Raw genomic sequence first — 22830 nt, forward strand, 5'->3', positions numbered from 1 at the left:
GCAACTTCTGTTAGCACACAAACCAATTCTAATCCTTGACCCGTAGTGCCCGAAGAACACTTCGCGTGAAATCGCCTGCATAATTTGTGAAAAAGATTGAGTTCATATTAAGATGGTTACAGGATTGCAGAGGTGCACTCAATTTCGCACAAAAATGAATGTCGACATACTGAACCAGTGCAATGCTGGGAAATTGAACGACTGAATATACACCCTCATTGCAATAGAATTTATATTTGTTAAATTGAAACGGGGGTTTAAATGTTCATTATATTTCGCTCGAAAACGAATGCTGCTATTACTAATTCATTTACACATTTTCCAAAATTAGCCTGGAAAATGTAAAGCAATCGAATGCATAGCAACTGATGGTGTAAATTAACCCTAAAATAGCCAGGTGTTTTGGCCCCTCTCACAGCGGCTTCCCGCCACCCGCAGCTCTTTTACGGTTGGTAAGCCTACAAGTTTAACGCTTGAACTTATCCGTCTACCAAAGGACTAGAGACAAAGGGGCTCTGATTCAATCTCATTCGTTCATTTGTGACATTTTTCTGTTTATTTGTCCTCCGAAGTAAACGACTTGTCGTGTGAATACCGACCAACCGCTGGCACAGGAGAGTACACCTTCGATACAAACGTCCTGAACGATGGCGAGTTCTCCTTCTCCTTCAAGGTGTTGACCAACAGTGACGTAAGAATCATGCTGTCCCCCTATGCGGAGGAGGACACTGCAGCATACGTCATCAGTAAGTATCAGTAAGCCAGTTCGGTGTTAGAATAATGCATCTCTGAAAGTGATTTTTTAAACAACACTCTGAGTGGCTCAACTTGAATAAAAGCTTTAATTGAGGCTCTAGAGGATTTTCTTTTCAAAGGGATGTAAAATCTGAAATTGCAAGTCGGAATTGAGTTGGAAATCATTTTAAAATAGAAGTTTGCCGTGAGTGGAAGTGCATCCTCACTAGCATTAAAGGAGAAACCACAGAGCTGAAGTCGTGTACGTGCCTAAAAAAGGAGGATTGGACAGGTAAAACAAATTTGTACAGGCAACTGGATGGAAAGTTTCGAGCCGTCATTTGGAGCATAATTCTCTTATACTGGTGAAGATATTTCTTTCCAAAATACTGGATGCAGGGAAGAATGATGGCATCAGAGAGCATCATTCAAAAATATTCTTGGGAAATTTGAGGACAGGCAAACTTTTAGCGACCCGAACGATGCGCACTGAATCCCCTTTTTGTACGCAGCACGTACGTACGTGCGGACGGCCGTGCGAGTGCCTTGGATTGGTTTTAGGGTAAAGGCGCCTTTATGTACGTTTTTGGTTGGGTTGCGTACACGATGCGTTAACGCGTTTCACTTTCACGGAGACAAAAAATCGACTCCACTAACATAACACACGTGTGCGTTGCATTCGGCCGTCCAAAGGGCGATTTTTACGGATACGCAACGCTTGCCGCAGATGTTGACAGGCATACGGAAAGGCGCCTTCAGTAGTAATAGTAATAGATAATGATACAATGCTTGTATCTGTGAAGTTGGTAGTATCCATTGAGATATAAAAAGAGAGCGCTGATGCATGTATAAAGTGACTCCTACTTGGCACATCTATGTTTGTGCGCAAACCTAAATGAGCGTATCATTTTGTTCTGAGTATGTACCAAAAGTGCTTTTGCATTTAGAGTGCATAATTTGATATTCTTTCTTATTTCGAATGTTCTACAAACACGCACATGGGTTCAAAGTGTCTGCGCCCCAAGTGGTGTTAAATTTTCTCCGCTCGGAGAAGGAGAAATTGGCGCAGTAGCTCTGTTTGCTCTATTTGCCAGAGCCATGCAGACCCTCAAACTGGCAGCTTAATTGCACAATTGCGTCAGATTCGCTTTCTCCAATCGCATGGTATAAGAACTAACGCAGCACGCCCAAAATTACATAAGCGACAGACACAGGAATCACTGAACCGCCTAAAGCTGCCAGATCGAGGCTCTGCATACCTATGGCGACAGCGTGCAGAGAGCGAATGGAAGTACCCTCCTTTAGCACGTGCTGAGCATGCGCTTTTGGGATACCAAACTTGTTCGTCCTCTGAAGCCGGCTGGTCTTCCAGTCTCCTCTGTATTCCCTGATATGAAAGCTAGACCACGCCAAATATGCAACCAGATCCCGAAATATTACGCACGGCGTGCGTGTTAAAAGACGCCTTTGCATTGACCCCGCTCCCGTGGGTACGATCTTGCCGCGACATGTTGGTTCAAAGACCGCGCACACAGCCGATGGAGTCGAAGTTGCCTTTCCGTATGCACATTTTCTTTGCGTGTTATGTGTGCCGCGTGTATGTTGCGCTCACAATGCGTTTTAAGCACGTGACTCACCTTTTCATGATAACTATACGTAATGTATGCGTACGAATTTGGTTAGCAACTCAGGAAAAGGAAAAAGCAGCCCGTAGAATTTACAGGCGTCTCTCTACCTTCAGCAGATGCACCCTCTTATCGGATGAAAAGAGCCGTGCTGGTTGGGAGTGTTTTGTTGGTATTGACGCACACGCAACGCATGCATCTCGTGGGGTGCGTTCGATTAGCTTCCCTGAATATACACCAGTGTTACACGTAACTAAATGAGGCTAATCGAACGCTGCAGTGTATTGGCCAAGGTATTCTGGGGAAAAGGTCAACCCCCCGCCACGTTCCATCATGTCCATGCTCGAACAGTCCATCCGTGACGTCATTACAATCGGGTAGCTGGCTTCCAGAGACCGGGCCCGATTGCCAGCCGGGGTAGTGGTAGCTGGCACCAGGGCAGACACGAAGGCCACGTGATGGCTAAACGAACGCTCTCGTGTAAGTTTGACTTACACGTGTAAGCTAATCGAACGCACCCAATGTCATTCGTGAACCAGTTAAGTGAAATTCCTAAAAAAGGAGTCTGCGTTGGTAGGAAAATTGCGCCCTTTCCTGGTCCTGCAACTGCGGCTCTCAGAAAAAGATTTCATTTCAACCCAAAACGAAAACGCTTGGTGGAACCATGAAATCTTCCAAACTAGAAAAGAGAGAGTAGGGCTTTAATACCATCAATCATCTTGAGGACGGTTGGTGGGTTACTACGCTTGCGCCAAGCGCTGTGTATCTGTCAGAATCACTCTCAGGGCGATCTTGGCAGCCGTTCGTAATGCGCATGCACCGCGTATAGGGGCGTGTGCTCAGATACGTCGTTGATTTTTGTGTCAGTGAAAGTGAAACGCATGCATAAATCGTGTACACACTGCACCAAAAACACGCACATGTGTACGGTTTTTTGGACACGTTGCGTTCATGCGTTTCCGTTAATTCACAGACACCAACATCGACTCCATCAAGATAACACACGTGTACGCTACATTTGGCCGTCAAAATCGCCCGGGAGTAATTTTAACTGGTACGCAACGCTTGGTGGAAGTGTTACGTACATATGGAAAGGTGCCTCAAGTCTGCCTCCTCAGCTGTGCGTGTTGTGCGCGATTCCCAGCCTGCGCACAACGAAAGACGCGATCATCAAAATACTCTAGACTATGTACATGTGTGCGACTAGAAAAAAAATCAGCACACTAGATAAATGGACGCATTGTGGAAACCCACTTAGCACGAATATAAGCTTTCCATCCCCCCCCACCACCACCACCCACACACGAAATACCTGGCTCTGCACCGGGCAACTGCGCTTCAAGGGCTAGTGCTAGATGGTGGACTGGACAGTCCAACTGCCCACTCATCGAACAGTGGTCAACTTTGTAGTCACCGCTTGAATTTACACTTGAATGCTGAGGCGGGGCCGATTGTTCGGCATTATAGACTATGGCTTACGATAGTCTGGTGGTATCCATGCTGACGAGCCGATTTACTAACCTGGTGCAGGGGGGGTTGTTTGCTTGTTTTTGTTTTTTTTCTAAAAGTGATAATTGGCTTAACTCAAAACTCGGCTGCCAGTTTTTGGCAAATGTCCGGTGAAAATCTAGTTTAACAGCCATGCAACTTAAATAACATTTAGTTCAGAAAATGAACCCCGACTGTTCCTTTTGCATGTATGAAAGATCAATTTGGATTTCATGGCTCTGGCAATTTTGTAGATTTTTTTTTCAGTTTGTGACAATGCGCCCATTTGGCTCGTTCTTTTACCAGCTATCGGGCAAAACAACCTGCTGACCACTATCAAGAGGTACGATGGTTCCGTACTGGTATCGCACTCAGTCGCAGACGAAAGCCCTTTCCGCGAGAGTGAACTGCGCTGCATGGATCACTGCATGAATGGCTACTGGATCTGTTTTCAGAGCGACACGTAAGTCGACGGTACCACCTTTCGCCTTCTTGGTATAGTGGCATGGTGGGTGTACGTAATATATCCAGCAAGAAATGAGACCGAGGGGTACCCCCCCACATGTCCAATTGCTATACATACTCAAGACTATTATTACCTGACACATCCCCCCCTAGATGTCTGAAAAGAATTCCTCAGATACCTGTAAAACAATGACCAACACAAAGCAGAGGGGGTTCTCTCCGTCTCATACCTTGCTTCATATGTTACGTAAGGCAGTGGTTTGCAGTACATGGCACGTCCCATGAAGCATGACAAATCTCGTATGTGAGACAGCTAGCTGTGGCTCTGAAAAGAGCCGGTTTACTGAACGTTTCGGACCATATGATGCAAGATATGTGGCAAAGGGGGAAACCCCTCCTCTATTGCGTCTTCTTTTGTATTGATGGAATCTTTGCAGTTCCTTTCAGATTTCCGAGGGGGTGCAGTAGGCACAATGGCCATAGGGTATACTGCTTGTGCATCACATTGGGGGGTCCCTCCTTCCCACATATCGTGCTGGATATCTTTCGGACAGTGGTCTGTCCATCTTCAGGATACGGAGAATAATCTGGTTGGTCAATTACATCAAGCTCGGGTCATTTGATGCACGATATGTGGCAATTAAAGGGCCCCACTCTATTGTGTCTTCTTTTGTGTTGAAGGAATCTTTGGAATTTCTTTCAGATTTTCAGGGGGGTTTAAGTAGGCCTTAGGGTATATAACTTGCGCATCACATTAGGGGGGATCCTCCTTTGCCACATAACGTGCTGGACATAGCTCGGGTTGTTCTTCGGCCATGTTTGACTTGTGTTGACTGGTATGCGTAGTTATAACAATGTGAGGCATTTAGTTGGGTTTCAGTTTGCTTCCTGAATTTTCCTTGCATCCTCTCAATGGTCTACCAAATCCTTACAGGCAAATGTCTTAGCTCAGTTTTGTTGTGTTCCAAAAACAAGTCTAGGTACTGCACACGTGTAGTAACAACAAGCAATAAGCGTATGAAACCTAGGTTCCTAATTGCTTCCATTTGGCCCCGAATCATTTTCCTCGGCCGAAATTTTGACTGAATGTCCCTTTAAATAAAAGAAACACTTGCAACAGATTTGCGACAAAAATTCTTTTTTGGTCAGTTCCAAATATCAGTTTCGTGAAAATATTGTGGAGTACCGTTTTAGTACCCCACAAGTACAACGAATGTACCTTGTAGGATTACCCCACGATGCACCATCCTGACCCACACGCTTTCCCGACGGACGTTTCACACTTCCCTGCTAGTTTTCGCACTCTTTCCGGACAGGCGTTATACATTTTCCCGATAGTTGTCGATCGCACGCCTCCATGGTAGTTGTTTTCTTCCTGATGCCGGCATTTGCTTCTGAATCAGTACCTTATCCCTGTATCGGTATTTGACTTCGAACTGATGGCAGCAGAGAGCTTTAGCTCCTTTGTTCTATGACATGTACACTCAAAGTTTCTCACCTTCCGTCGAATAGGATCAAACTAGGACGAGCAGGTGATAGCGCCCCCTATTTGGAGTACCAAGTACCATCTGGTGAGACCTTCAACCCTCGGTACGTGGGTTTTGCCACCGGCAGTACCAACATTGGGCTGTTTGGAGACTTCCGTTTTGCTGACGAGTGTGTCAGTAAGTATAGCTCAGGGTATATAGCAGTGCTATCCTGTCCTCCACGGAAAGCACTATTGAAGAACAACCAAAATAACATCGTCACTACACACTGGGGGCGACTCGCCTGTCAGTGCAGTAACGATGTCATTTTGGTTGTTCTCGAACGGTGCATTCCGTCCCCCACACTACCGCGGATTTATGAGTTTGATTAACTAACTAAACCGTCATCACATTAAGTTCACCATCAGTAGGTTCATGAGAGATATCTATCCGTTATCATCGTTTTATTTGTAGTACAAACTACTAACAATCAATTACGGCATTTTGTCTCTTTTCAGGCCAAGGCTCAGGCTCAGGTGAGTTCATTTTGGGAATTGTTGCATCTTTATCATTCAGTGGCCACGTGCTTTGTAAATATTTGGCAAAAAAAAACAAGAAATACCAAACAGCTGATCTGACTTCCCACACCTGTTAACACATCATCCCATTTGGTGCTTGCAGCCCAACTGCAAACGGAATTCAAGACGAGAGCCCTCTAGTGCAATACCGTCGCAAATAGGCTTCCGTCTTGGATCCCATCTGGGTTGGTTTTCATGTCCATACCAAAATTCTGAATTTTAAAAGCTGAGCTGCGATCACAAATGACCGTTACAGGCCCTTTTAGTAGCAGTGAAAATCTAATTCTTTTGTTTTTAATTTGAACCGCCATTACGCACACGTGCAATTTTCAACTGTTTACGAAGTACCCACCCTTAATCCATAAAAGAGCTGGGCAGAATCCGCACCCCCAACATATTTTTAAGATACAGCGGCATTGAAACTCTTCCAGGAGTTGAGCCTTTAGGGGGTTTTATAGTAGCTCGATCTGCGTTGAAAAGTATCACCTGTTTTCAAGGACCGGCCTTTTGCTTCTTTCCACGCCCCAAGTTTGTTTGTAAATTCTTTATCCCAATCCACCTCCATGCCATGTACTACTGTCTACACTGACTTTTTAACTACTGCTTTTGATTTTGGTCTCTCTGTTTTTTCTTCAGAACTGGGAGGGACGACCACTAAACAACCAAGTAAGATTAACATCGTTACCTACTTTGTTTAAGTAGACTCACTGTAAAGATTCTTGCTGGTGTTCCAGCTCCAAGCAGCGTCAATAAATGTTGATGTGAAAGATGCGACAAAATAACAGTTTACTTCAATTTTATTCTTGCCGAAAAAGGCCCGCAGTATGACGGCATCCCTTTTCAAGAATTAGAACAAACTTTCACATTAATAATCGGTACACTTGTAAGACATCGAATGTTGTAATTGGTCATCTGGTAAGAAAAACTGTCCTTGTTTCTTCTTTCTTTTTGGGGGTTGGTTTTGGTTTGTTTTTTTTATCTTAATGCGAATTGTGAACAGTAAATTTTAGTCACCAGATGTTCGTAGGTCACAAATTATTCTGATATTAGATAAGATTACACATTACTTATAGACAAAAACTTGAATATGCACCCATTTTTGCTGCTAAAGGGGACTGTAGGAACGTCGACTGTGGCGATACGACCTGCGCCTTTGGCTTCAAAACGGACAGTAATGGTTGTCAAACTTGTGACTGCAAAGGTGGGTGCCATGGAAATCAACGGTTATTATTTTCAAGGACTTTATTTGCTTATTTCATTGTAGCATGCCGAGATGATTGTCTAAACATTGGCACCAAAGTGACCCGTGTCCTTTGGTAGTCGTCTTGCTGACAGTTGGCAGCACCTATTGGTGGTCTTCAGGACTCGCGAATAACGGTCTATTTTTCTTATCCGGTTCGTAAGTGGCTTCGTCATACACGCGGACGCGCCATCATTTGCAGGCTCCCATTGGACGATCGCTGAAGTTGCGCGTTGAGCTCCGGTTCCACAGTTCCATGTAAGAGGCGATTAGCTCAGTGTGCAGTTCTTGTGGAGTGGGTGTGGTTTAAGCTGAAGTGACGTCACACATACGAACCTGATTGTGAAATATCTAAAACCTCAAGCTAATGCGAGTGTTAAACAGTAACAGTTGCGCATGCACGCACGAGTTAACACGGCAAGTAAGGCAAAAATCATGCAGCAAATCTCAAATAATTTGTGCATTATTTGTTGCAAACATTGAGAAACCATTCTGGTGAAATCAACATTGGCAAAAGTTCACGTTAGAAATGACATTTTCAACAGATCCCCCAATGGCTCGGTGTAAATTTGCCTTAGAAAAAATACATTTGAAATCATCGCCTCTAAAAGCTAGACTCTCAAATTTTTATCATGCTGAGCACCTAACGCTGAGACGCTACAATTAAATCGTGTGTTACAATTAAAACGGTACAATTCAATCAATCTTTGTAAGTAAGATTTTTTCTGGAACAGGTCAAATAGGTGAAAACATCATGGTCAAAGTCAACTCTATCCCAGGGTTAGATAACACTTCATGCTTACTGGGTCCTGAAGTGGCCAAGTCGGTCACTCTTTTCCCATGACAAATACTCACTGTTGGCGCAGAGTACTGAATGCAAGATGTCACTAATAATATAAATGAACATTACAAAATACATAACGTAATTGTCGTACACTACTTCTGTGCGCTTGATTAGGTATCAAGAAATATTTTCGGAAGATCAGCACGTTTTCAAGGCTTATTGATTTAAAAGCTCGCTTTGTCACTGAAGAGTTGGAGATTTGTTCCTATCCATGCTATCTTTGTCATCATATTTTTCAAAGTGCTATCGAGAAGCTGGTTAAGGTAATGAAAAGAAGATAGTCTGGAGAATTTTTTTCATAAGGACAGATGAAGAGTCTGTATAAGTTTAACAGCTCCATAGTGTGAATGAATTAAGAGATCATTGAATTCTGTTGCCATAATTAAATTACGGAAAAGACGGCGTTGGGCGAAAAAAAAATAGTACGGGAAAAAAATCGCAAGCTTGTTAGTTAGTGTCCAACAATGCAATGCAAACTATTATGGTCGAAGTTGACGGTGTTGTTTGATATGATTCAGAAGAGATGTTCAAAGTGACAAGTTGTCTTTAGTCGCGGAAGAATGGTCCGCAGTGTGGGTTTTGACGTCTGTTTCTTCGAACGTACTTAAAGATCAGAATTATGTGATGTACTCGGATGCACGTTGCTGTAAACACTTCCAATAATTTGTGATGCAAATCAAATGAACTCTTGACCCCGTTGGGTATACATCTAGTAATTCAAAACGGTTTGTTTGGTTTTGTTCACAAATAGTTTTTTTGCCATTTTGTGTGGGTGGCAAAAATTGTGGAAAGCTCACCACCTTATAGGTAGCAACAACTTCTGCCTCAAGTGCATGCATTTTTGCTTCATCAGTGTTAACCTGATATCATTGTTTTCAGATTAACACGATATTTTGTGATACTTTGTGAATTCTGCTTTGGTTTGTACTCACATACGGCACGATAGTTTTAAAGCTCTTCAAAGGGCGGAAATGCTTACGGTCTGACACGTGCGCACTGCTTGTATGCATGGATAGGCCCACAGAAAGTGACCCATAATGCTTTGAGGGTCCACAGCTGAGAAGCATTTTCAAGTTCTTCCAAAATTCGTCAACATTTTCACGAAGAGGCGAATTTCATACCAGAGAGTAAAACCTACTAGTTTCTGTTTTGAACAGTTATTTTCCCAGTATTGAGCATTCCTTTGACGTAACAAATGCTATTACAAGAAAGAGGGGATCTTAAATGACACAAAGCTTCCAAAACATATTTAATGAATAAAATTCTTTATTTTGTAGACAAACAAATTCACGTCTTTGTGAAACGCTAAAATTCATGGGACTTTTGTCTATTGGTGAAAAACGCCGTGTAATTTGCTATAGCGCGGGGTAAGAGTAGTTTGTGACAAGCGGAAGGTAAGGCCTTTTGCCACATATTGCGCATGCCGGTCCAAACCTACAAGCCTGATAGACCACGGTTAACTAAGTGCGACAGAAATAATCGAGCATCCGTACTTCAGTTGGTTTAAAAGAATTTTTTTAATTCAAGAAATAGCAGACGCCAAACTGTGTGTGAAAATAACCTCTTGGGGGCGCCCGTTATTTCTACCCTGCCCGCTCGCACGTGTTCGATCGCATGCTCATGTACGACTCGTGACCCGCATTGATCCTGTGGCTGGATCTCTCTCTTTCAGTGCCTTAATTACTTGTGTAATGGAGATCAAAGAATGAACCATTGATCCTTACATGTGTAAAGGAGATCAGTGAGTGAACCATAGACCATGTAGACCCAATGTTCACCAATGTTCTAAAGTTATTCACATGTAGGATCTTCGTGTAGTGAACTCATACTGAACGCAATGATTCTTGATATTCATGCTGGCTAACGAAAACTCCATGAATCAGAGGATAGTCTGAGATTAAGACTGTATCGACCAGCTGGGCCCAAAGTAGTTTGTCATAAAGACAGTGCCGCTGAGTGTTGTATGTGCACTGCACTGTGGGCCTACTTAGTTACACATTTTGCAGGTAGTCCAAGTAACTCTAGTGAACTTGAACTCAACGAATCACCTTTTTTAACATTTGGACTTGGCCAAGCTACAGTAAATTACCCGACCATGTCTAAATATTTAAAATGGCAATTTATAGAATCCAAGTCACTCGGACTAGGTTACAGGTTGGTTGCTATTTAGCAGGAGGCCTACTTTTCTTGCCACAGTTGCACGGCCATTCTGAAGCAAACACACAGAAATCAGACCAGTATAACTACATGTAAAATCTTGTCAAAGTGGCTATTGTTGCAGTAGGCTAAACTGTAACGCAACTTTTTGTACACAAATTCTGTAGTTACACTAGTGCACAATTATCATTTAATTACCTCTTACCATCGTAGCACTGCAGTAACAAAGTAGGTACCTCGCTGCTGTATGAAGCACACATGCTGGGCTCGAGCCCCACTTCCGACCCGATTTTTTTCCCATCATTTTCTTTTTCTCAGATCGTATCTTTACTTTCTGTACAAGTTTTTCGTCTTTTTTGGTAGATTTATACCTCTGGAGGATTTTTCAAGGGACATTAAGTCTGAGATCCATGCTGGTCTGGTTCCTGTTTCCAGTGCACCCAACTGATGCAAAAAAGTAGACAGAAGCCTATTTAAACGCATGCAACAATAACCACTGCGTAATCTTTTCCCTTTTTATTTATTGTGAAATTTTACATAAAGTGGAGGATGTCAACACACGCAGACAACTAGACTTTGCATTTCAACTTTGCTCAAATCATGGAACTGGTGGTTCACCCTGTACGGAGGAGACTTTGAAAGTTCTGATTTATTTCTTTGTTTCCTGATTTTAGACTCGCCTTGCGATCCCCTATCTTCTTGCACGGAAACTTGCAAGCATGGACATGAGAAGAACGAGTACCAGTGTGAAACGTGCACCTGCACACCAGGTTGGTCATCTCCCAATCTCCTCACTGAGAGATTTCTGGGCAGTTATCATAATGCCGCCATCTTCGTCTTGTTCCTTGTATCTCCACTGGCAGTCGGGCAGTAGTAAGACACCTGACATATTGATAAAAGGGGACGGAGTAGTTTCCTTCCACCCTAAGTTTGGTTCTATGTAGAAAAGCAAGATGGCCGCCCTATGACAGAGGTCTATCATGTCTGTACAGTAAAAATGCGAGGACTATTTAAAAACTAAATTTTCAAAAAAGCCAAGGTTTTTGTAGGGGAGGGCTAACATTTTACACACGTTTGGAAGGAATGGAACACAAACCCGCCTTTTATTATTTTTCTTTTGAAACAAAAGTTTGCTGGAGGGATACCGTACCCAACATGACCGTTGCCTCCCTTTTCCCCGGGTCACTGTGTACGTGATTTTGTCTGTAGGTGTAATTATCACTTCCCGTCATAGGCTGTTTTTCTCTCATTGATCAAATCGAGAGAAAGGAACAAAACATTGGGAAAAAACTCAAGTTTCATGTCTTCAGCCTTCATTTTTTCTGTCCCCTCACCTCTTCATTTTCAGTTTGCGTGGTCATTTTGGTTTTTTTTTTAATATTTACTCAAATTTTAATATTGATTTGTTTCAATCCAAAAACATTTTGCTACATGGTACATGTTCATTCAAAACCCATTTTGGAGATTTTTTGCCATCTGGGAAAAAAGTTTTTTCCCTGGAGAAAAGCCAAGACAAGAAACAATTTTACTCCAGCTGGTCTTTTTCTTGATTTTGTGATAAAAAAACCCATCCCAGGTTGGATAATTGTCCCAGGATTGGTCTTTATGAGATTGACAACTCTGTGATACAGTCTGTACCATTTATATCTGATGTGTGTCTTAACGTGATTGCTGCGTGCACTTCAGCAAGTCACAAAACCCTGTTGGCCATTTTCTTCATAAGATTTTCCTTATCTCGGTATTTTCCTTTAACTTCTTTTAAAATCTGGAAAATACTGAATGTACAGTGTTTTACAGGTAAAAGTTGTTACAGAAAAGAAGAAAACAAACTTTATTATTTTAAGGGAGTGCCTTTTATAGGTGAATATACAAACACCACAGATGCTGGAACCCTCAAAACCTCAGGTGATCGTTTTATGGATGTTTCATTTTCCTACAAGTTAGCCCCAAGTTTCGGTACCGTTTTGAACTGAGCATTCTTGCACATACATGCACTTTCAATTTTTCCTTTACACAGGACCTTGCGATGACGACCCATGCCAGAACGGAGCTTACTGTTACGGTATAGGCAGCAATGACTACGGCTGCTATTGCATGGAGGGCTATTCAGGAAAGAACTGCGAGGAAGGTACATTCCATGTCGTACACAACGGTCAGGCAGGTTTTTTCTGAGTTCAAGTGACACAAAGTCTGATGGATGCTTTCTACACCCGGCCCATCAAAATTGCGAAGACACCATAGTGCTTACTCATGTTTTTTTAAGCTCGGGTACAAGTGGGCTGTTTCATTTGGCTAGTCACAACATCCTGTTGACTGAAGAGGGATTGAAAGTCACCTGGGCCTCAACTTTAACTTTTCAAGGGGCAAGGCCAGTTGGCTTTGAGTGCTTTTGATAAACAAAAATTAGGTCATTCTGGCCAAGTTCAAGGGTGCTAAAGATAGATTTCTCATACAGCACCTTTACACATATGTACACCATATGAGTGCAGTTGAACATAGTTTTACAATGTATGTCTAGGCCTGTTATGTCTTTTTTTTCTTTCTTTTTTTGTTTTTGAAGATAAAATGTGAAAAACTAAAAGTTTTTTGGAAATGTTTTTTCTTTTTGTATTGATAATTTGTTGTGAGCCTGTGTTTATTTAGAACGTTGATAAGTACTAGAAGGTAACTGTTGTGTTTTACGTGTGAAGAAGCAGAGTTTGGCCGGTCTGTGGGCACTGGTTTGTCCTCTGACCAAGAAAAATGGAAAATACATGCACAATCAAGAACAAAAAATTGGCTTTGGCAGATTAACTTGAACAAATCTTTAACGATGCTCAGTGTATGTGGACTTGTGCCACGCATCATGGGTTCAGTGATTGGCTGAATGAAGTGTAAAGATGGATGGGAACCAGCATGCAGTGTAAAAGTATTCACATATATGTGTTGTATATGCCTGATTTGGATACACTTGCTGTCCTCAGAACGTGGTGGAAAGCAATTATTTCCTCGTAGGGATTTGACTTGTTAATGGAGAGGAACCTGCACTTCAGTCTTGGGAGAGTTATTCTTGAACTTGATTGTCTTGTTAATGAACAAGTGGGCTATGCATCCAGTGCATGACAATGTATTTTTTTGTCCTGTGACATCCGTCCGATAATGGCTGTGGAAAGCCGACCGCGGACACGTTCCCACAGAGATGAGCATGTTTTGTCATATGTGCAGGTATATTCAGTACTCGGTATTACTTGACAGTATTCGATATTCAGTACCACCGATCAACCGTATCCTTTTTACTTGATTTTACTGTGGTGAAAGATCACAAACTTTATGGAAGCTACAGTCATGCCAATAATAGCAGATTGGCAATTTGGCAGATTTCACTTAATGTGAGAGGCATTATGGCTTTTACTGGAGGGCACTGCTACCTGTGCACTGAGGCATGCCAGTGTTAAAATCAAGACCTGATCACCACAGTCATAACTGCTATTAAGGGGAAAAAACAAAAGTATTTTTCGACGCTGGCGCACAGGAGGAACGGGCCCATCGTTCTCATTCCCCCGGTACTTCTGCGCTCGCACTGGCCCCGTTCAGAAAGAGGGATCACACCCGAAACTGCATAACAATAGCTCAAAGAAACGGTCACGTTTGTTGACCTTCGGACGTCAATATAGTAGATCTGTGTGGCAATGACGACGAGCCCGGAAACCTCACCTTTAATACTCTGCAAGTTACCAAAGGAGTTTATTTTTTTCCTTACAACTGAGAAGTAGTTCTCATTGCAGTGAAAAGCCTTGCATTTGATGGACTTTCCGTTAATGAAACACTCATGGAAGAGGGCTGCATAGTGACCCAGTTTAGGGTCTGATGTTTTGCAGAAATTAGGATTTCACTACAAACCTTGTTTATTAACGATATGCTGCCGGGTTTATTTTTGAAGTTGCATGACTTATACCCGGGGGATTTTCAAGATTTTCCATTTTCAAAATTCTTCAAAAATTCATAACTTCATTTACTGGACCTTTACACCCACACGAATGACTGTCTGGTGGCTACTCTAATCTGACAGACAACATCTATTGACGCCCAAGCATTTCAGCCAGTCCTGCCACCTTGTAAAGAGAGCCCAGATTGTGCAGTATTACGTAATTGTCTTTTGTTCCCGAAACTAGCCCAGTGCGCTGCTGGCTTCTTTTTAAATGCGGATCTTGCAGTGGTATCTTGTTGCTCATCCATAGAGTGCTTTTGTCCCTGGTGGTAATCCGCTCCTGCTGAATGCTACAAACAGTGGTATAATCATTCAAAACAATGATGGATTTCCTCCGCTATTGACAACTGAAAAAACATTGGCAATTCCCAGCAGCTCGGTCTTTTGTTCTGAGTACGGTCTTTTGTTATAAGGCCCAGCTCTTTTGTATAAGACTAATGATAAACCAAGCTATAAGAATGAACCCAAAACCCAAATTTTCCATCATGAACATGCAAAGCAAACTCACTGAAAATACCAGTATTTGAAAATCTAGGCCATTAGTCTTTATTCAGCAACTTGATCCAAATGCTGGAGAATCTTTTTTTCCCCAAAAACTTACCTGAGATTTTAGTTTAGGTGAAGCAGAGGAAAACCTTCAGAACTCAAAGAAACTTAAGTGAGCAAAGTGGAGATACTTTCCAAGTGAAAACATGTTTGATTTTGGGCTTTAAATAAAGGGCTTAAGTTCTCATCCTGAGATAGTAAACGTATATTCCTTCCATGAAAAAAATGAGTTAATTTTGGTTTTTTGCCCTGCCCAACATGTATTTAACTCTGTATACTAAGTGTATGCTTCCAAAAGGCTTGTGAAAGCCACAGGCATACTCGAGTGGGACTCGGACACGCAACCTCCTGCTTACTAGTGCAGATGTCTTAACCACTCAACTGCCGAGCTTGTCGGTGTCGGCTGGCTGGTTTGAATCGGATGTAGCAGCGGGTACCACAAACAAGTATTTCAAGGATGGATTTCTGCCTGGGAGATGTAAATTGATTTCAGTTTTTTTGCCCTACCCAACGTGTATTTAACACTGTATTCTCAGTGTATGCCCCCGAAGGCTTGTGAAAAAACCACAAGCGTACTCAGTTGGGACTAAAAAAAAAACAAAATCAATTTACATCTCCCCGGCGCAAATCTATCCTTGAAAGAGTTGTTCGCGGTACCTGCTGCTACATCTGATTTGAACCAGCCAGCCGACACTGGCAAGCTCGGTAGTAGAGTAGCTAAGACGCCTGCACTAGTAAGCAGGAGGTCGTGGGTTCGAGTCCCACCTGAGTACGCTTGTGGTTTTTTCACAAGCCTTCAGGGGCATACACTGAATGTACAGTGTTAAATACACGTCAGGCAGGGCAAAAAACCAAAATCAATGTACATCTCCCCGGTGTAAATCCATCGTTGAAGTAGTTAAAAAATGTAGCTTAAAAGAAAAAGTCATCTCCCCTGCAATGTGTAACCATGCGAAACAAAAACATAACTGAAATTGAAAAGTTTGATCAATCACCTTCAGATCTTCATTTCCTGCATGATTCATTTGCAGATGTACAGGAGCCAAGCATTAAATGCCCAGGGAACATGAACCAGACCACAGACGAAGGCGTCGGGTTTGCCTCGGTCACCTACCCGGAGGTCACTGCCACCGATAACTCCGGGCAGGAACCGTCCATCAGTTGCACACCTAACACAGCTACCTTGCCCGTGCGCTCCAACCTAATCCAGTGCGTTGCCACCGATGACAGCAATAACAAGGCCTCCTGCTCTTACACAATCTTAATCACTGGTGGGTATTAAGCACAGCAGAACATGCCTCACAAATAATGTGGGGAATCCCCACCTGTATGGTCGTCTCGTTGCACTTTGTCCTTTTTGAGTCTGTGAAAGATTCGGTTAGCACTGAAACTTCAGGCTCTTTAACTCATTCGATTTGTATATGTCAGGCTAATGTAGCCAGCAAGTGGCTTGCCGAAGTTTTTGTATGTTACATTTTTTGATTGCCCCTTTAATTTGTTTTATGTTTGCCTGAGTACTCCAACTCAAATGAATTGTGAAGGAGAGCAGGGTTAATATTGGTCTGCAGAGAAAAAGAAATAGTGGAATCATTTCCACAATATGCAGGCTCGTACCTATTGTTAGTTGCGTATGCAGCTGGGTGAAGTAGAAATCTAGGAGAGGGATATACTAGGTTGCATGTGAAAGCAAGCTGAATAGGGTAATGAGATAAATAGAAATATCCACAGAGTAAAACCATGGAAGAAAAAATCCTTGGGAAACTGTTTGGACCAAAGATATCGTTTAATTTCTTGGGTTGAGTCTGACTTTAGAGACCTTTTTCGTGAAAGCTGTTTCCATCATGTTCTTATTTGGAGTGATTTGTTGAGCAAGGTAGTGCCAGACTATTTTGTGTTCCAAGTCTCTCTTTTTATGTTTTAAATTGCGGCTTTCAACATTTCAGATTGCTCAATTGTACCTGTTAAATTATTCACCGATTTAAACTGTTTTTAATTTGTAATACACTTCTATTTTAAATCTCTCATTCTTTTACTCTCTCATTCCGACTGCAAAAATTAAAAATGTTGTTGAGATGTGAGTAATGCTAAAGGTTCTTCCCCTTTCGGTTTCGTTTTAATGCTCAGATGAGGAACCACCAAAGCTTACCTGTTCAGACCCGATAAATAGACCTACAGACAGTGGTGAACCATTTGCCACAGTTGACTATGACCTGCCCTTGGTGGAAGATAATTATGCTGCTTCCGGGGTGTCATCTTGTGACAAAGATCAAGACTACAAATTCCCCATTGGGGACACTGAGGTCACGTGCACAGCCCTCGACTTGTATGGCAATGAAGGAAAATGCTCCTTTAATGTCACGGTTTCCGGTAGGTTAGGCCGCCATTAGTGGAGCTTTTATTTTTTGCTGGTTTTGAATATCTAGTTGTAGCTGTTTTTATGTTCCAAGGATACAGGATCTTTAGATAGAGGACCCTAAGTTTGGTCAAGAACTACAGTTGACCACTTGTCACTTGCACTTCAACAACGTGCACATGCCATACAGTCGCATTCAAATGATGACAGACGATTTCTCTGTTAGCTGCAACTTTTATGGCATTCGTGCTCGGCGAGATCTTGTGCATTTGTTTTTCATGTAAATGGGTCCCTCCATTATCAGTTCTTGATAACCAGTGTTGCAACCATGGTGGACAAGATGGTCCAAACCATCCGCAGTCCTGGCAGCTTGGTGGAACTGCCATTACTTCAGCTTACATGTACCCGTTGCTGTATTTTGTACCTCATGAACAATCAGCCGATGACAGGTCAATATAAATTAGAAAAGTTAAGCGCTAGTTCTGATTTTGTGAAATTTTTCTCATGTCTTGATATTTTTTGTTCTATTTTTCTTACTTTCAGACCAAGAACCACCCAAGTTTGAATGTCCACTTCCCATGCTGGATGAAACTCTGGATCAGGGTGAGTCTTTTGCCACCGTCGACTACACTCTACCAGACGTCACCGACAACGTGGACTCGGACCTCACAGTCAGCTGCACTGAAGGGCCAGGATCCCAATTTCCCGTCGGCGAATGGACTGTTACCTGTAGTGCCACTGACAAGGCTGGCAATTCAAAGGAATGCTCATTTCCTGTTGAAGTTGAGGGTAAGACCAGGCGATGAATTTTTTACCCAGTTAATATCTGATTTTCTTACCCCAAAGAGCTGCCGGAGGTGGATTTTTTACCTGTAAATTCTTTAAACTTGCAATTGCCCTTTGACCCAGCCAAGCACAACATGTTCATACGTTAATGAAAAAAAGAATTCTTAAATGAATGTACAAGTCCTCCATGGAACAAATAAGGAAAATTATGTGTGTTTACATGTCATCCAGCGTCAAGTGTTTAAGTGCCAAACATTGTACCCCCGCTGTGAAAAAAACCCTGAATGGCAAACAATTTCGGATTTTAGGGGTCCGTAAGTTTCCAGTCTGAAGGGCTCATCAATTTCTCATTGTACAGTCCAAAATATAGACAGTCCAGGTTGTTCATATTCTCACCAATTTTCAGTTTTCCTGCTGTTCTATGAAATACGCTTATCAATACGATACTTCCTGACTGCTAATAAGTGGTGCATCATTCAAATGCTCACTACTTAGAAAACCGTTTCTGACGTCATGCTTGGATCTTTCAGGCAAATCTTAGTTGGGTCAGACAGGAGAGTGTTTCTGTTTGAATGCGGATGGACATGTATTTTCAGTAGAGGGTGTGGAAAATGGTAGGGCCATGGTTGAGCAAAGGTTTGAATTCTTTTTGAGCCCTGGGAAGTTGTTCAGTGATACACAGTGGAAGGGCAAAAAGTGGTCCATGATTGGTGAGTTGGGTTGGGCCGCACTGGGCTGGGCTAGGTCAGGTTGGGTTTGTTCGGGTCTAGTCGGCTGGGGTTGGGTTGGGCTGGGCTGGGCAGGGTTGGGTTAGGTTGGGTCGCGTTGAATTGGGCTGGGTTAAGTTGGGTTGGGGTGGGCTGCGCTGGGTTGGGTTAGATTAGGTCAGGTTTGATTGGGCTAGGTCGGATCAGGTTGGGTGGGTTGGGGTTTTGTTGGGTTAGATCAGGTCGGGTTGGATTGGGCTACATGTAGGTCGGGTCAAGTTGGGTGGGTTAGGATTGGGTTGGGTCAGGTCGGGGTTTGTTTTGGACAAGTTTTTGTCAGGTTTATGTTGTTGGTTCGGTTTAGGCTTTGGTTTTGGCTTGGATTCACAAAGCAACTTAGGGTCTACAGGCTGGAGAAATTTCTTGTCAGAAAATACTCATAAAGATCACAAAGTTTAAAAATTGGACCTAATATGTTGTTAATGGAATAGTTAATTTCTTACGTAAAATATTCAGTTTGGCCTCTGAGGATAGTTGTCGGTGTCTCTGATTCTTGTGAAAGAATGTTAGGCCTGACTTCAGTCTGGGCTCAATAATGGTTGTCTGAGAGCATACTGATGTAGTTGTGATTTTGTTGGTCAGAAGGAAGATATTGGGATATATGTAAGTGTAAAAATATTGTTGAATTTAATAGTCCTCCCCTGTAGTGAATGGAAAAATAAAATTTTTCGACACTTCTTTGTAGAATGCTAGAATGCCATAAATCTTGATATTTTTAACCTGTCACAACGGAGTTCTTTAGTAACACGTTTTTGATTTTGTTTTTTCAGATGACCAACCCCCAAAACTCGTGTGCCCAGATCTGATCAGCAACACTACAGACCCTGGCAAGGCCTATGCCACATTGCAGTATTCGCTGCCCCAAGCAGTCGACAACGCTGACCCCAAACCGGCCGTCTCCTGCGAGTTAGGACCCGGTTCTAAATTTTGGGTCAAGCCCAATACAGTTGTCTGCACAGCCACTGACAAATACGGGAATTCCAACACTTGCGACATTACAGTTGAAATCAAAGGTGTGTAGCTAGAGTGGTTTGAGCATTCATTGCTCATGCGGCAATAATTCATAATAACATCACCGTGGTTTTGTACATGGCTTTGTCCAGATGATTTAACTGACCTGTTGCCTGCAGGAGTAGTCTAGTTTTAAGTCATCAGAAGTTGTTGAAGTCAATTACGGTTGAACCTCGTTAATAAGAGGTCCTTCGGAGTTGGCAAATTACCTTGTTAGAACAGGAACCTTGTATTATCAGGAACGAAAACAAGGATTAGGACCTTAAAATGTCCTTGTTTTAAGCAGAATCTTGCATTAACAGTGGTCTTATAAACAAGGTTCAACTGCACTCAGGACATAAGTCAGTTTAAAATTATAAGCAATGCATAAACTGTGATAGTGGATTGTGTCTGATGCTGTTCAGTGGCATAGCCTGTGATAGATCAAGATTGGGTAAGTTGCTATGACTTTTACGCAGCTTGGAACAGGGCACACACCCAGCCGTCATAACTTACCTTGGTGTCATTATAGTTGAGTCCCCTTACGTGGCACACTTCAATGTTTCCCTCAGTTTTCCGCGTGCAATGTTGCCAATGAAATCTACACATTGAAAACGAAACTTCAAATTTATTCATTAACGTAAACTTTTAAATGAAATTGAAAATGGTACATGCTGTTGCACGTTTCTGAACAATTTAGTCCAAATTTAAAATGTTGATGTCCAGAAATTGGGAACAAATTCAGCGCACAGTTTCCCAACATGGCCCATGTGAACAAATCTCAGAAGATCCCGCGTTGAAATTTAAGATTTCCTCAAAGTTAAAAAATTTGACTGATTCGTTATTCCTCCACTTCCTTACCTTACCACAAGTTAATGAAAATCATTTTTATATCTTGAAGATTTGTTTGCACTTTCGAAAAATTTTAGAAATTTAATTGGAACTTTGTTACAGGTGCTCACTCTGGAGATTTATGAATGGGATTTTTGACAGCTTTGTGAAATTTACTTAATGTGAAATTGTGAAGTAAAGTGTATTGCTTCAGTGAGGCCCAAAGAGGATGAAAATCAAACAGCAGCACGTCAGGGGCCCGGCAGGCCACATTAGGGTACATCAACGATATCAGCCTTAACAAGTCTGGCATTGGCAGGAAAAGCAATGGCATGAAAGGTGGTAATGAATATTTTGAAACGGTTCCCTTTTGTTTCATACTTACAGCAAGAATCTGTTAATGTGTTTGTCTCTAATAGATAAAGTAATGCTCCACGTTAGCTTAGACCCAGCGCTCATTTACACGGACAAACAATAACAGATGCTCTGTTTGCTCATGACAGAAGTGCCAGCTCGATCGGTCAGTCCCAACTTTGTCCGTTGGTGGAAGATGTCATACTTGACAAGACTGCTGATTGGTCAGGATTCACTCTGTCAATGCAGTGGTTTTTTTTTTATTCCAAAAATAATGGTTCTTCACTATACCCTACAGTTTGGTGACTTTCAGTGTAAACTTTTTGTGGGAAAATCTTTCATTGCTTGCTGTGTAGATTGACCAAAACATGCTGGAAGTATGTACCGTTTATGTTTCAAACTTATTTTTTTTCATACAGATGAGGAGTTGCCCAAGATCACTTGTCCAGAACCCATGGAAAACGTGTCCGTTGACACTGGGAAAGCGTACGCCACTGTGGACTACGCCCCATCAGGAGTACAAGACAATGAAGACCGTACGCCGGACGTGTCTTGTGATGGACCGAAAGATTCACAATTTGACATTGGAGAAAGCACAGTCACATGCACAGTCACGGACAGGTCTGACAACAGTGCCAGTTGCTCCTTCACCATTAATGTCATAGGTACGGTGAACTAGAGATATTACTCAAGCACATTGTAATGTGTACGTATGCCGGATAATTCGGCATCAACGAGATTGGTGTAAGTCGAAAATGTTACCTTTGCAGCAACTTGTTCCAGTGATTGAATGCTTATCATGAGACTGATGGTCACAAAACACTCAGAAAGGAAAATGTCATGATCTCAACAGCATTAGAAATGATGTGCTTGTATTCCGACTTCGCTTATCAAAGAAAACACCCCCTTGCCTGTTATCAGCATTGAACTTGTTGACCCCAGCTAATTTTCTGTGCCCCCCCCCCTTTGCATCCTTTTCACTGTGTGGTCACATTTGCTTACGGAAGAATTGAGCGTCAGTGTTTTTTACAGACCTCTATCGTCAAGTTTACAAAATGTTATTGTATTAAAGACGGGGTGACATGTAGCAACATGGGTGTAAAGCAAGGGCAAATAGGAATATATATCCCTCTCACTTACTCACTGGGAGGATTAGCTGTTGGATCATGCCAGTCACGTTTCGTAGTGACAAAAAATTAAGGAAGATGGTGAAGAATTTGTCGGACCTTCCAATATCTGAAATTTATTCTATAGTACTCAAATAGGGAGAATAAAAGCCATAAATATGGAATAAATGTGTAACCCGTGGTTCACATTTCAAAATAGCAGGAACCAAATTTCATGTTGGTTTAATTCTCTTTTGATTCACGATACAAAAGAAATTTTGCTTTATTGGAGGGAAAGAGCCAAGCCAATCAATACGAGAAATACAAAGTAAATGCAGAGAACACCAATGGCCACAAATGGAAATATGGGGTTTACAGAGAATGCATGATCCTGCTAAGTTAAAATACACTTTGAGCTCAAGAAAAAAACTTGGCGCCAATGTTCTAGATATACAGATGAGTTGCGACGAGTCGTTCCAAGGTGGGATGACAGGAGTCCGTTGTGTTGTGTAGGCAGTCCGCAAAAGTGAGG

The 22830-nt window shown here is 42.3% G+C and overlaps 1 protein-coding gene across 1 annotated transcript in view; it reads left to right on the forward strand.

Annotated features, from left to right (window-relative positions):
* Window positions 1-22830, forward strand: part of LOC110991038 (uncharacterized) — a 93414-nt gene that overhangs the window by 2131 nt on the left and 68453 nt on the right. Inside the window, exons 3-15 of the mRNA XM_022256130.2 lie at window positions 573-746; window positions 4155-4311; window positions 5826-5977; window positions 6298-6315; window positions 6994-7023; window positions 7469-7558; window positions 11273-11368; window positions 12616-12726; window positions 16143-16382; window positions 17236-17478; window positions 18008-18253; window positions 19788-20030; window positions 21612-21857. Of these exons, the coding sequence (XP_022111822.2) occupies window positions 573-746; window positions 4155-4311; window positions 5826-5977; window positions 6298-6315; window positions 6994-7023; window positions 7469-7558; window positions 11273-11368; window positions 12616-12726; window positions 16143-16382; window positions 17236-17478; window positions 18008-18253; window positions 19788-20030; window positions 21612-21857 (2046 nt within the window). The remainder of the gene's footprint in view (window positions 1-572; window positions 747-4154; window positions 4312-5825; window positions 5978-6297; window positions 6316-6993; window positions 7024-7468; window positions 7559-11272; window positions 11369-12615; window positions 12727-16142; window positions 16383-17235; window positions 17479-18007; window positions 18254-19787; window positions 20031-21611; window positions 21858-22830) is intronic.

The sequence above is a fragment of the Acanthaster planci genome, linkage group LG03 (genome assembly GCF_054643075.1).
Source record: "Acanthaster planci isolate LZ-2023a linkage group LG03, COTS_SCS, whole genome shotgun sequence".
NCBI classification, from domain to species: domain Eukaryota; kingdom Metazoa; phylum Echinodermata; class Asteroidea; order Valvatida; family Acanthasteridae; genus Acanthaster; species Acanthaster planci.